The sequence below is a fragment of the Colias croceus genome, chromosome 22 (genome assembly GCF_905220415.1).
Source record: "Colias croceus chromosome 22, ilColCroc2.1".
Lineage (NCBI taxonomy): Eukaryota > Metazoa > Arthropoda > Insecta > Lepidoptera > Pieridae > Colias > Colias croceus.
The window spans coordinates 6,168,179-6,182,784 of record NC_059558.1 but is presented as its reverse complement, the minus strand read 5'-3'; the positions used below and the strand labels follow the sequence as shown (position 1 = coordinate 6,182,784).

The window sequence follows — 14,606 nt, the reverse complement described above, 5'->3', positions numbered from 1 at the left end:
AATGTTCCTGGACACTTTTTATTCAGTAATTCTAGTAATCCATTCGGCTAATTTCTTTATTTGTATGAAAATAGGTTAATTTTGATGTTATAAAATTCGTACAAGGAAAAACGACGAAGTTAGCGCTTTCAGAATATTTTTGGTATTAAAGCAAGAGTGAATAAGTTTGAATAAGTTTATTGCATAAAAGTAATACCATATCCAATATGCAATTATCCATGATGTATCTTCTAAACTTTTCCAAAAAGATCTTTCTGGTAGATGGGACCATGTTCGTGCCATCGGTGTTGTCCAGAAGCATTAACAGAAATTCTAGCTGTAGAAAAAAATATACTTACTATCTTCTTACCAGGTCTTATAAGATCACAAAATAGTACTTAGTATAAGCAAAAACCTTAACAAAACGCAGTAGCTATAGTAGTTATTTACCTATACTATAAATTATGTGTTTCATTCATTGAAACATTATTTATTTTGTAATCATATTAACAAAAATTAAAAAAAAGAAAACAAAATCAATTCGTCTGGTTCATCTTTCATGACGCGAAATTTTAACCCTACAATCTTTAAAACTTTGAAAGCTCTATTTTTTTAATGTATTTTTTTTCTATTACAGAGTATTTGATAATAACTAAGTACCATCTAAATTTTATGTCATCCGTTGTCATCATATTTTTTATGTCTTGGTACTGACAGACGTGCTCAAAAAAAGCAGTCATAGTCCTTGCCTGATGGTAAGTGCTACCGCCCATGAACATTTGCAGAGGCGAAAAATCGTATCTAGACTTTATTCTAATTATTTAAACATTCCTTTTCCTTCCACATTCCATTTAAACCCTACATTATACATGGAACGTCACGTTTTATCTCCCAGCGGTTCAATTTACAAAATTAAAGTTTTATTATGCGTGACAATAATTTCGCAGCTCACGCGTGAAACTGACATTCCACGAGAGCAGCTCTCGAGAAATACACGTGAATTTAGATATATTACTGTTACATGTCACAGTATCCACTGATTACATTAGCTATGTATTGTTATATTTAAATCTATCTACTAATTTACATAAGCAGAAGTATGTGGAGCCTTTTTTATATTGGTTAATTTTTTTTTAATTGGTTTATAACTTGAAATTAACACATATTCAACACTCAGTGTACATAAAAAATCTTATCAAATTAGTTCATGGAGTAATTTCTTAAATTAGTAAACACAGCATGCACAATGAATATAAAAAAATACACTAAGAGAACAGTATCCTTCCTATAGGTTCTACTGATCCGTTTGATTTTGGTTTAGATTAGAAATAAAACCTAAAAATAAATTTATAGTGAGATGAATTCGTGTATTCAGAAATGTATGACCATAGTACGAGACCTCGGTTCAACATTGAATATTTTTATAATGTGGAATGCCTAAAGTATAACAAGAAGAAAAATAGCATTTTGTATTGTAAAGCTTTCTTGTCTAAATAAGTTTAACTCGTCATAATATTATGTAAGTTTGTACCTGAATACGTTCCAAAGGAGCAATTGCTTGAGTTATTTTATCACAATCTTCTCTATATTGGGCCTCTAGTTGAGAATCATCCTTTGTTTGTTTCTTAAATTTATCTAAAAGTATTAGGAAAAGTGAAGACAGTCTCTTATTACACAAAATAATATTATTTCACATTAATCTACGCTTTTATAGGTTTATAGATACACGATGTATTCAATATTATTACATGGAATATATTATATGAAACTCAAACTCAAACTCAAACATTTATTTATTCAATTAGACTTCATTTAGAAGCACTTTTGAAACGTCATTACATATTTTAACATTTACCACCGATTCGGAAAGCAGATCTACGGAGAAGAATCGGCAAGAAACTCCATAGTTGCTTTTTTTAATCATGTCAGTTTTACAATTTAATTTTACAAAAACCTATGGGCGACGCAGTGCACTTAACATCAGGTGACGCGTCTGCTCTGTTGCCTCCTCTTATATATATATAAAAAAAATACATTATATGTACATTATAATCATAATATGCCAAAGAACTGTCCTGTGGTTTTTACGCGACAACCCTCCATGGGTTTTTATCGTCCATATATTCCTTAATACTGTAATAGGCTCTCTGAATTAGTACATTTTTTTATATAAGTTTTAAATTTAGAACTACTGAACTCTTTAATATTATGAGGAAATTACCAGACATACTCGTGCCTCCAATCATACCCTTTTCTGTCATTTCTGCGAATCATAAATACGCAACCATTATTAGGCACCTAAATAATATCACAATATATAGATACATACAGTAAGGAAACTTCATACAAAATGTTCGAAATGGCTCCCCCCCATCAAGCGTGTTTTCGAGGGTATTGAGGGGGATCGATAGTACCTAGCGGGTGACACATCCATAGATTTTGAATATAGTATGGAAAAAAGTTTAAAGTGATGTCAATTCACATTAAATAAATATCGATTGTTTCAGTTTGTAGCCCTTTCAATAAATTTATTTGTAAATACCGTATCTGACTACAAGTTAAGAGACTATTTTTTAATTTCTATAGATATGGCAGCATGAGTTTTAAATTAAGTTGACATATTTTCTACCAAAATGATAGCTACAAATAGTCACTAAGGTAAAGGCTCCTAATACGGCGGTAGTCAAAATCGCTTCCTAATACGGTGGTATTTCTATTTTCGAGTTTTATTCCTGTTTTATAAATTTTAAGTACACCAAAACGTAAGCTATTTATTCCAAATTTATTACTCCATGACTTAACTAACGTTTGCAAGTATAGCACATAGACAACACAACAAGATCAATCAATCTGTGTAACGGCATCGACATGAGAGGTGTTTCCATACAAACGCGAAACAACAAAAGTAAGTACACTAATATTTATAAACTAAGTTTTTCGTATTAAAAAACCGTTCAAGTTTGTATATGTATTGTTTATTGCATTTTCCTACTATTACACTCACTATTTAAATAGCTTGTTTCATATTTGTAAGTCATTTTCTACCCAAAAAATAAGAAATAAAATACCGCCGTAATACGATACAAATTTTATAGATTAATCCTAATACGGTGGCATAACTCCGAAATAGGAAAAATACTGGGCATGTTTAATTGTTTATAACTTTCATTTTATTTACTTATTGAATTAATTCCAAGATTAGTTGGAATAATTATTAATCTGATAAATTAGAAACCATATTCTGCGGTATGTTTTCTTAATTAGAAATCCAGTTAAATATGAAAATGGTTGAGTACAAAATGTTTGTTTCTTAGAAGGGGTAAAAATAGGAAGGTGTAGTTTAATGTATCACAAATCATTTATTTTGTATAACTGTTGATTTGAGTTTTACACATCTGAGCCAAAAAACTGTTAGCATTTGATTAAGCATTTACATTCTCTTGTTTATCGAATTTTTGATGGGTCAGAATTAGGATTATTAAAAACACGAGTAGTTTTCCTATTACGGTGGTAGATATTTCCAGGTAACTCTGTATTAGGTTATATATGATCTCCTATTACGGCCCTATTTCATAGAACTTAAAATTATCAGATTTAGGGTTGCGTAAATAAATAAGAAGTTTTGTGTCTTTTTTGTGGATTCTTATTTGATATGCGTGTTTTTTTTCCGATAAAACTAAAAGCATAAATGAAACACAGTAAAAGTGAATCAACGTAATCAAACCAATGGTTAATGAATAAAAAACTTACAATTTACTTTACTAACACATTCCTATTATTTAACAAATATTATTTGTACGGAACTTCAATGTATATAATATCTGACCCTCCGTATTAGGAGGCGCCTACCGCAATATTAGGCTCTGACCAAAATCATACCTCCGTATTAGGGAAAATCGACATGACTATTTAAATATTTTTTTAAAATAAGAAATATCATGAAAATAAACATAGACTCAACAGCAATACAAAATTTAAGTTCCACTTTTAACGATAAAGTGGTTTGGCACCTTTAGAAAGACTTAGAAATGCTTATTTTTGATACTTACTTTCAAATGTTGCGAAATACCTCCGTATTAGGTGCTTTTACCTTATTAGGAGTCCAGTCTGTTTAAAGGTCGCATCTTTTTTTACGCAATCTAGAAGAGCACGAAAATATAAAAAAAGGAAACCTTAAAAAAATCTTGTTTAAAGTTATGTGCATAATTACGTAAATATTAGGGAAGAAAAAGATAGATATTATAATTATTGTATTTTTATCGATACGTGGCGTCTCCACTTTGTCAAGCACTAAGCCTGTCAAACTATTTTCTTTTTCTTCCTAAAACAAAAAGGTAGAGGTTCTATGCTCGTATAATAATAATTTTAATTTATTTTTGCATATTTTGTGTTTTTTAATTTAATTTAATTTATCGTTTTAAAAATAATTTATTAGGTATACCTACATACAAGTATTGTAAATTCTGGTTTAAAATAATTATTGAATATATGTATAATACAAATATCAAGCATTATAAATAATTTAGGTACAATAGCCTTCGGCGTCCATAACAAAACAAGATTTCGAAATATAGCACTGATAAAAACGTATTTACTTTTACAAGCTGTATTAATTCGGATTGTTTCTTCTTGTAAATTCATATTTAGGCTACACCATTTTTGTATTTTATCGGGTTTTAATCTCCAAATTACCACAAAATCAACTGTGAAAAAAAGCAAACAGAAATATACAGGCCGAATTGATAACCTTCTCCTTTATTTTTCAAGTCGGTTAAATATCAAAAAGTAACAGCCCTATAGCTATACGTCATAATTTCATGGGGGGGGGGGGCTTAGTTTCCTAACTGTATGTACGTAGTACATATATCTGTCAACTGTGATAATATTACATAACATTGAAAGCGATTTAGACAGTTGTTTCTAAAATAAAAATTCATTGAAGTTGTACTTCAAAAATTACAGAATCTATGTTTTATTGAACATTTTCGTGTCATTGAAGAAGTTTAAAATAAAATATATTAACCAGCTATCCTAGGATCAGTCTCCCCTTGAACCGGCGTTGGTCTCTGCCACCAAGGTTTCCGTACGACCGTCTTAAGGACACTATCATCAGGGCATTTCACATTCATGAAGTTATCGAATCTAATGGCAATATAGATTTAATGATTAAAAAAGTAATCCCTTTATAGTATAAAACAAAGTCGCTTTCTCTGTCCCTAAATACTTAATCTTTAAAACTACGCAGGAAGGTTTTAGTATATAATTTATTAGGTTTTAGGCGAAGTGGGCGAAGTCGCGGCCGGAAAGTTAGTAAATTTGTAAAGTTTAGGCCAAGATATGAATGAAGGTAGAGTAAAAGACGTATCGTATTATCTTTAGAGAAATTAGTAAAACTGTTGAAGACAAATATATATTTTGTTATAAAAAGAACGAGAACACCCAATTTCATCAAATTTGACTTCGTACAAGAACTTATCCATTAAGTATTATTCATTATATTATTTAACTAGAAACTTCCTCTGCTCTTAAAAGGTTTTTTTCCATTGCAACATTTTATTCAAGCTTCGCTCCTGCCTGTGATCTTCGAAAAGTCAAATATCCAACACAAAAATTTACTTATAACTTTATTTCAAACTTTTAAAAACACACACACATTTTCATACAATCCTTTCAGATCATAAATTAAAAAAATAGTACCTACAAGAGATACTTATTAGTATTCCAGAAGCATACTAACGTTATTTTATTGAAAAATACATATTTGACGAGATGATGCCGCGTTTCTCTGTGCTGCATTAGTCCGCAGAGCACGTAGATACCTTCAATTTGTTTGCTAAAGTTCATATCCTGAAATATGATTTACATATAAATTGGGGAACGCCACGTGCTATTTTGTAGTACTGTGCCGTTTTGGAATTATGGAATATTATATAGAAAATCTCGATAACTTAAGCCCATTCAAAATTTATTATGTACCTTTTCTTCATTGAAAACGTAATATTTTTACTCGTAATCAATATAACAAATTAATATGGGTTGATATGCGCAATATTATACAGACAGTACCAGTTTACTTTACATTATATAAACTGCATTTTAAAATATTCTATTTAGCAGTTTGATAATATTCGTTAAATACTTACAGCAAACATAACAGTCAGTGTTTCATAAAAAAAATTTCTACGTTAAAAGAATTAGGTATACAATTTATTTATTTTTTTTAAACTGGTGCAGCTTCGTTATTTGTTGTACTGGCTAGCTATACATAGTAACTATTATAGTAATCTGTGGCTACACTTAACACAATACGCACGCACCGGCGAAACAAGATCGAACATCAAACACTCGCGAACCACGCAGTGTTCCAAAATATCACATAACGCTGCTTCATCCAGAAATGTCCATAACAATTCGAGCAGACCACACAGTCTGGGTTGTGGCTGGGCAAGGAACTTTTCCGATAGACCAGACTGAAATTCAACAGATTATAAGTAGCTGAAGTAATGTTTGGTTGATCTGTTTCAAGGAATATGGGACAGAAGGCTAGCAATATTAAGTAGAGTAATACTTGTATTGTTACTTCTTGATTGAACTGCATTTCTTTATTTAGAAATCTAGAAGTGGAACTAGTGAATTGTGTGTTTCTTTACTATAGATAATATTAAGAAGATTCGGTCTCATGATTATCACACATCTAGAAAACGTTTAAGCTTTAATAGAATAATAATTGTGCTGAAGGCATATTTCCCCTCAATAATTAATCGAAGATGTAGCAAACTAACAAAATAAATGGAAGTTACTAACAATTTTACTACTTGTAAGTACATAAGTTATTCTTTAGAAACGTTGAGATTACTCTCAATAAAAAAAAAATACAATTTCAAGATCGCATCATTGCAATACCATCACGTCATGGATTAACGATTATGGTTTATTTTACAACTCGTATAAGTTTACTTTGTTCATATTAAAACTTACAAAATTTTGTTCCTTTGCTTTCGTATAAAACTCAATAGCGTGTTGTTCCGCTATCAACCCTTTAGAAGGCAGCCCCAAAGCGACTCGAAATCTAGGCAGCAATTCTGACACCACCACATACGATAGTTTGAGAACTCCACCAAGTTCTATGATGACCAGACGAGCTAAAGACATGAGGAAGGCCTGAAAAGATGCTCTTGTAAATATTATAATACAAATTGATATAGGTTTTATTATTTTAGCTTTCTACCTCTTTACAAACACAATGAAGTTTAAAAATGAACGCAGAACAAAATAATAGAGAAGAGGAATAATACTATGATTAAATTATGTAATTTCGATTTATTTAAGATAGTTTTAAGAGCTTTATCGCATCGATCGGACGACTTGTTAAATGTAATGTTCTTATTTACAGATATTATGTGTCCGTAGAACTACCACCACCTTTAGATGCAATGTCATCAATAATAATTATATTGCAATCACTCATATTTTGAAATAAGTAAAGTATCGGAAGCGTTGTTTATTATAATAGATGAGTTAGAGAACACAAGCACAAATTAATTTTATTTAACCTTGCTACTGAACCAGAAAAGTTTCTCTTACATAAAATTGGACAAAATATTGTGTGTAGTTACTAAATAATTACTTTTCTAGACATTTTCTTCATATCCTGCGCCTGTGCGTCTTGCATATTATGTGGAGAGGCGCGTGGAGAGTAGACTGAGTCTGTGCTGTGAATACGAAGTGCTACTTCGATTTTAGATGATTCTGATTTCACCTAAAAATTATTTATTTACATCAATACTAATATTATAAAGCTAAAGAGTTTGTTTGTTTGAACGCGCTAATCTCAGGAACTACTGGTCCGATTTGAAAAATTATTTCGATGTTAGATAGCCCATTCATCGAGGGAGGCTATTATAGGCTATAATTAATATATTATCATTACGCTAAGACCAACAGGAGCGGAGCCACGCGGATTGTACCGTGGAGCGCAGCTAGTTACTCATAAACGCGACAGCATTTTAAATCATAAATACGAAACTTGTGTTTGTTTGTCTTTTTTTCACGTCGCAACTAAGCGATCTTTTGGTACTTATGATTTTTGTCTCTGATTAGAGGCTATTTTTTAACTTGGTCAAAAACTTACTGACATGTTTTTTCTTTACCACGCATCCGAAGTCGCGGATAACAGCTAGCAATAAATTCTAATATATCTTATCTTAAAGACAAACTTATAACTTTAGTTTCTCAAGATTGAGTGCAATCGAAAGCCAGGTGCAAAAGATGGATACTAAACTTGCCGGTAAATTGTACGTTGAAATATTGGTGACGTTTCATTTTGCTGATAGATGAGAGCTTCCATTATTATTATTTTGAAGGTAATAACTTAAGTAATAATTTTTATCAGCTGTGCATGGTATAAGCTTGGATATTTTTTCTCAAATAAAACTAAATTTTGAACTATTGTTTTGCTAAAACTCATCTATGATATTCTAATTAGTTCTTCCTGAATTTTCAAATGAAGATTGCCCATGTTTTAGAAATACTTTAGATTTACGAATTCGCTATCTATATATATATATAAAAATGAAACCCGTTTCGCGTTGTCACGGCATCACGTGTGAACGGCTGAACCGATTTCGATAATTCTTTTTAAGCAATTGCATAGCTTCTATCGCGGGCCTTGAGCGCGGGGAGCGAATCCAAAAATTCCGTAACGATAAAACCTCACGCTCCCCTCTCCGACGGGCTCGGAGGTGTGGCTTGAGGGCATTCTATGCAATAGCTTTAGCGCGGCAGTCCCTGAGTGCCACACGTCTTTTTTTTATTGTATTCCTTGAAGTACGAGGATGGTTCTTATGTAGAGAAAACGTAAATATGTACCACGGGCGAAGCCGGGGCGGACCGCTAGTTACTATTAAATAGGTATATCCAAAAGCTGATCAAGTTGTAAGCATCGAAACAAAACACTGCACGCATTTTGTTCCTCATTTCATGGACCCTCTACACAATAGGCAGCGTTGGGCAAATAGAGGCAATCACGATAGTGTAGAGAGCTTAAATGTCTATGATCGGCCGTAACTAACGTCATAATTATTGTCGTAATAGCGGCAAACACCAATGTATTGGGCAAACGCTGCCGATTGTGAAGAGAGCCCATCAGAGGCTAGATAAAAATATTCGCTCAATACCTTGCTACTCTTCACAATAACGGGCGGCGACAGATCCGATAATCTCGTTAATTCATCCAAAATGGCGTCCACAGATTTGAATAGAAGCGATGCTCGAACACAGTCGCGGGTTGGAGCGGCTTGGAGAGGCGCGTAGCCGTCTATTGGAAATCTGTTTGGAAAACAGATAAGCTTTACGAATATTATAAACTAGAATTCCGCTCACGGCTTTGCCCGCGTTTACAAAAAATCCGCATAGTTTCCGTTCCTGTGAGATTTCCGCGATAAAATCTATCCTATGTATTGATCAACAATACCTACAATTTCATTGCAATTGGTTCAGTAGTATTTGCGTGAAAGAGTAACAAACACACACATACACATCCATCCTCACAAACTTTCGCATTTATAATATTAGTAGGATAGGATAGGAAGTAGGATGCATTTGTTGTAAAGATGTTCGTTACTCCATAAAGTACTGAACCATTACAGTAATGCACTAAAATTAAATACATAAGCTTTAAAAATATGAGCTTTTTTGGAATTCGATGTACATAAGAAATACGAGCTTTAGGGTGTGTAAGTTCGAATGAGCTTGAACGGTAATATTTGATAAAATTGATGAACTCGACTAAACAATCGAATTAATTATTTACTTTTTACCAAAGTAATAATTTACAAAAATAATTGTAATGATGTTTATTTTTTTCTTATGGACTACATACAGATATAATTTAAGATTGTTTGCCACAACCACACTAATTATTATCTTACCTACTACATATTTTATGTACTTACACAAACGGCACATGCCCAAAGTTGGCATATAAATGTTCTTGCATAGCTAGAGAAACAGCGGGAAAGTATGCGAGTCCGGAGCCATGTGTCACTTTGTCAAAGGCGACGCCTAGTGACACTCCATTCCTGAATAATAATAATATGATAAAACTATGGAGGATATATTCTTTATTACTATTGATAATCTTCTTTTATTATATTGGAAGTTGTATGAACCGTTTTTTCAGTATGGGAAATAAATCAGTTAATATTATTCTAATATAGGTGCCTGCGAAGCCAACTTATGATTTATGAAATAAGTGAAATTAAATTTTGTATACACACGTAAAGAAATTATTTATTACAAAAATATAATAGAAAATACACAAAAAATTTGATTAGGCTTTTTAATTAGCATTTCTTAATTCTCTGTCTCTCTCTCTATCCTTGTATTTTGTTTTGAATGAGTTTTTTTTTTCAATAAATACAAATCATTTAGTAAGTTAACATCTGAAGAAATAAGTCTGTAAGAATAAATAGGTACCTATTTATAAAATTAAATTTATCTCTTTATAAAAACCCCTAATCCCAACCTCCTAATTTTTAACCACCATAAATGTTACCTGAAATACTCCAAAGTCCCTTTATCCATATCTATACAGGACGCAATGACGTCACCAGGCAACCACGCTTGCCCATACGGCGATGTGGCTACATTCCACTTCCTGACCCTGCCGCCATCGAAGCCGTACGAATTTGCCGTATCACCTACTCCTGTGTCCATGGAAAACGTGCAGGCTGCTGTGCACCAACCAATCTACAATACGACGATAGGAATTTAAAACGTTTATAATAAAACTAGCTTTCAGCCGCGTAGTAAAAGAAAAACCCGCATAGTTCCCTTTCCCATGGGATTTTCGAGATAAAACCTATCTAATGTCCTTTCTCAGGTCTCAAGCTATCCATGTACAAAAGTTAATTTTCATCGTATTCTGTGGATAAGGCGTAAGGAAGAGACAGACAGACATTTGTAAATTGAATTTGAATTTGAATCTTGAGCAATAATAGAGATCACGGATGTAGGATTCGCTTAATATGAGCCGTAGTTTAAAATTATTTTAAGATCTTTTAACTGTAACTAAATTGTTTCCTGAAGTAAAATAATTTCCTTGCATTGTTATCGGAATCTCATCACTACATAGTTTATAACAAAGCCACTTTCTCTGTCCCTATGTCCCTTTGTATGCTTAAATCTTTCAAACTACGCAACGGATTTTGATACGTTTTTTTAAAGATAGAGTGATTCAAGAGAAAGGTTTTAGTATATAATATTTTATTAGGTTTAAGTCACAGCTGGTGAAGCCGCGGGCGGTAAGCTAGTTAGTTAATGATAAGTTCTAGCAAAGTTTCTCACTTGCATAATTCCCTTTGTCCCCAACTGAACTTCATACATCCATTTGCCAGCGAAGACGCACGCTGTTGCCTTAATTGTCGCAAAACTGGACAAGCCCTGAACGCTGACCCTTTCATCGCCGACTAAGACTAGTCTACCAGTTCCTAAAAATAATAAAGAGTTGATTTAACTACACACTTACTACGAAATTTATTTATATGCTACGTCTTTGTTTAATCTTTTTAAAAACAAGCTTTTATTTTAGTCTCTTACTCAGGCATATTGGTTTAGAACGACTCACATATTTTTTTAAGTTATTCTTAGCAAGCCCGTATATCTGATACCCATATTAAATATTTAAAGACCTTATTTTTTTGTCTGTCTGTCTTGTCTGATTGATCGCAAGTAATTAATGTAAATTAACCTTACACTGATTTTAAATGAATACTTTTGTTGCTCGGGTTAATTGAACAAAAAGTAACAATTTAAACTATTTGATGACTTTGTGCTTCATATCAAGTAGGCACTAAACTCAAGTAATGTGTCTAGTACGAATCATATAATTGAGTAATTACTTAAGAAAGTATAAGTAATATAAATTATTGAAATTTAGCTTACCTGTCGATGCGTCAAACACGACTATTTTTGGACCAATGCGACCATGTCTATCGTCAGTTGATTCAGCGTTCTGAAAAATTTCTTTCGAAATCAATTCTATTTTTTTAAGTTAACGTGTATACTTGTTTATTAGTAACATGTTATTATTCTTTATAGGCCTGATTTATTATATATATGTAATTTAAATCAGATAAAACGAAACTATTATTAAGAAAAATATGATATTTTATAATAATTAGTACCTCTGCTATTGTTTGGGGAACTTTTTTCAATGATTTCGACTTAGGGCTTAATATCTTGGCGTCCAGCATTTTTGGGAGATTTTCACGAATGTGGCTCACGTATTTCGATCGCCTGAAACCAAATTCAGATATTATCTTATCTTGAAACTGTAGGATTTGAAATAAGCTTCATGCCACGTTTTTTCTTTACGAAATATCCTATATTCCAATTTTATAGTTTACTACCGAAGTCCGAATAATCTATCCATATTCCATTGTCAAATAAATATCTCGTTGATTCTTAGATAGTAGAGTCATTGTTTATTAAATACAGCATTTGTATTCAGAATCATTAGCTTCAATCTTTAAAGCTTAGAGCTAGCGCGCAAGAGCAACTTTTGTCTCCGCAACTATTTTGTCTCTCCCATCAACTCTATAGGAAGTTGCGTCGCTACGTGCGCGCACTTTCTTACTAGCCCTAGAGTTGATGGGAGAGACTAAATAGTTGCGGAGACAAAAGTTGCTCTTGCGCGCTAGCTTTTATTCAAACTTCAGCGGTATCGGCTGTTCGATACCGTACTCGAATAGATACGCGATTAGAGACTCTATAATATATAAATAAGAGATTAAATCGCATGTCCATCGGGATACCGTTATCAACGGTAGCGGATACCGCTGTAGTTTGAATGGGCCTTTACTCGTTACCATCGAAAATAACTATAAGGATACTTAGTATATAGAAGAGATTTGTCTGCAGTCTTACTGATTATTCCTATCTGTATTATCTTTCATGACAAGTTCACTTCCGAAGATCTTCTTGATCATGTCATGGACTTCCCCCTTCTCGGCTGAACTGCTGCATACCCCAAACATTGACCGGAGAACGTTCATCATCACTGAATAGTCTGGGAACAATAATGGGTGCCAGAGAAAACAGATTTTTTTAGGTAATAGACAGATATCTTTGCTTCATAATGTAAAATAAAATCGATTTTCGCTTTCTGACCCTCTAAATATGTAAGCTTAGCCTCTGTAAGCTTAGATCAAAGCGTAGATCTTTAGAACTACGTAGCGGATTTTGAAGGGCTGATTTATTAAATAGTGATTCAGAAGGAACGCTTAATGTATTTAATATGCTTAATCGCACCCGTGCAAAGACGCAGTAAATTTAAAATTGAGTAGAATAAATTATTTTTGAGGCTATATTCATTTCTTTATCAGTTAAATCTTTAAGGAGAAAGATATACTTAGTACTAGCGGTCCGCCCCGGCTTCGCCCGTGGTACATATTTACGTTTTCTCTACATAAGAACCATCCTCGTACTTCAAGGAATATAATAAAAAAAGAATTATCGAAATCGGTTCAGCCGTTCTCAAGTTATGCGCTTACCAACACATTTTTGGATTCATTTTTATATTATAGAATAAATGAGATACTTTTAATCCTTATATGAATTTACTTGTATATATTTTTGTACATTATATTAGTCTATTACATACATGATTATCTGCATATAACTTACCTCTTCCTAATAACGGCCAATTGATATAAATTTAAAGAAAAAAACAATATTACAAAATGTTTGCAAAATAGCGCTTATCAAAATAAATAAGTCCGTCATTATAATGTCATGATGGTGTGTCATTTATTGTCAGTATTCCTTAGCAGAAAAAGGTTTCAGTATTATTTTTGGATCATGTTAATACCAGCCAAGACCAGCGAATGCTCATTTCTTGGCTCATTTTAACCCCACTATGTCAAATTCCAAGTCAAATTCACAGGTCAAATTCTTTTAGTGTAAACAGGCGTAGAGCATTCTTTCGTTGTTATTAGTGCGTTCGAAAAGATTCTATGCAATGTTCTAATACTGAACACCACTGAATACGAGTATTCGTATACTCTAAAAGATCACGAAAGAATGCTTTTGCTCTAGCTCTATGTTCGTTTGGTGTAATTGCACTGTTAATAAATACATTATTTTAACTTCTGATTAACACATGTAAGCAAACTAAATATACGTTTAATAAAGCTCATAAATCAAATGTATTATTTTGTTTTCGTATTTATTCCTCCCTTTTGTGTGTCGTATTCAATAACAAAAACAGGCCATTCAAGTATTAATCGCCCATGAAAAGCTCGAATCTATTTTATTTGATCCGTTAAGGCGAAATTATTGTCACTCTGGATTGACGTTGGATAAATAATGGCTGGAACAAAATCGGTCAATGATATTTTGGCTCCATAAATTAACGTTCGACCTTGCAGGAAATGTCTATAATACTTTTATAGAGAATCTTTGTAGGTTTTCTGTAGGTTGTTTGTGAGCACGGGTGTTCTGCTCTGTAGGAACTGCTTTTTGAACTCGTGGTAAAAATAGCAATAAATATTAATGTATCTGGATGAGGATTGAGGAATGACGAATCAATAGCGAAGTCTGGCTAAATGTTGTGTTTTCTGAATCGT

General features: G+C 32.6%; 1 protein-coding gene across 1 annotated transcript in view; it reads right to left on the bottom strand.

Annotated features, from left to right (window-relative positions):
* LOC123701989 (E3 ubiquitin-protein ligase RNF123-like) overlaps positions 1 to 13,685 on the bottom strand; it is a 36,306-nt gene extending 22,621 nt beyond the window's left edge. The window contains exons 1-16 of the mRNA XM_045649620.1: positions 13,666 to 13,685; positions 12,907 to 13,048; positions 12,165 to 12,276; positions 11,923 to 11,992; positions 11,326 to 11,468; positions 10,535 to 10,728; positions 9,933 to 10,058; positions 9,156 to 9,306; positions 7,607 to 7,738; positions 6,958 to 7,140; positions 6,297 to 6,449; positions 5,717 to 5,826; positions 5,003 to 5,121; positions 2,201 to 2,242; positions 1,511 to 1,614; positions 197 to 316 (exon numbers count right to left, since the gene is read on the bottom strand). Coding sequence (XP_045505576.1) covers positions 197 to 316; positions 1,511 to 1,614; positions 2,201 to 2,242; positions 5,003 to 5,121; positions 5,717 to 5,826; positions 6,297 to 6,449; positions 6,958 to 7,140; positions 7,607 to 7,738; positions 9,156 to 9,306; positions 9,933 to 10,058; positions 10,535 to 10,728; positions 11,326 to 11,468; positions 11,923 to 11,992; positions 12,165 to 12,276; positions 12,907 to 13,037 — 1,890 coding nt within the window. The 5' untranslated portion in view covers positions 13,038 to 13,048; positions 13,666 to 13,685. The remainder of the gene's footprint in view (positions 1 to 196; positions 317 to 1,510; positions 1,615 to 2,200; positions 2,243 to 5,002; positions 5,122 to 5,716; positions 5,827 to 6,296; positions 6,450 to 6,957; positions 7,141 to 7,606; positions 7,739 to 9,155; positions 9,307 to 9,932; positions 10,059 to 10,534; positions 10,729 to 11,325; positions 11,469 to 11,922; positions 11,993 to 12,164; positions 12,277 to 12,906; positions 13,049 to 13,665) is intronic.
* Positions 13,686 to 14,606: the final 921 nt, after the last annotated feature.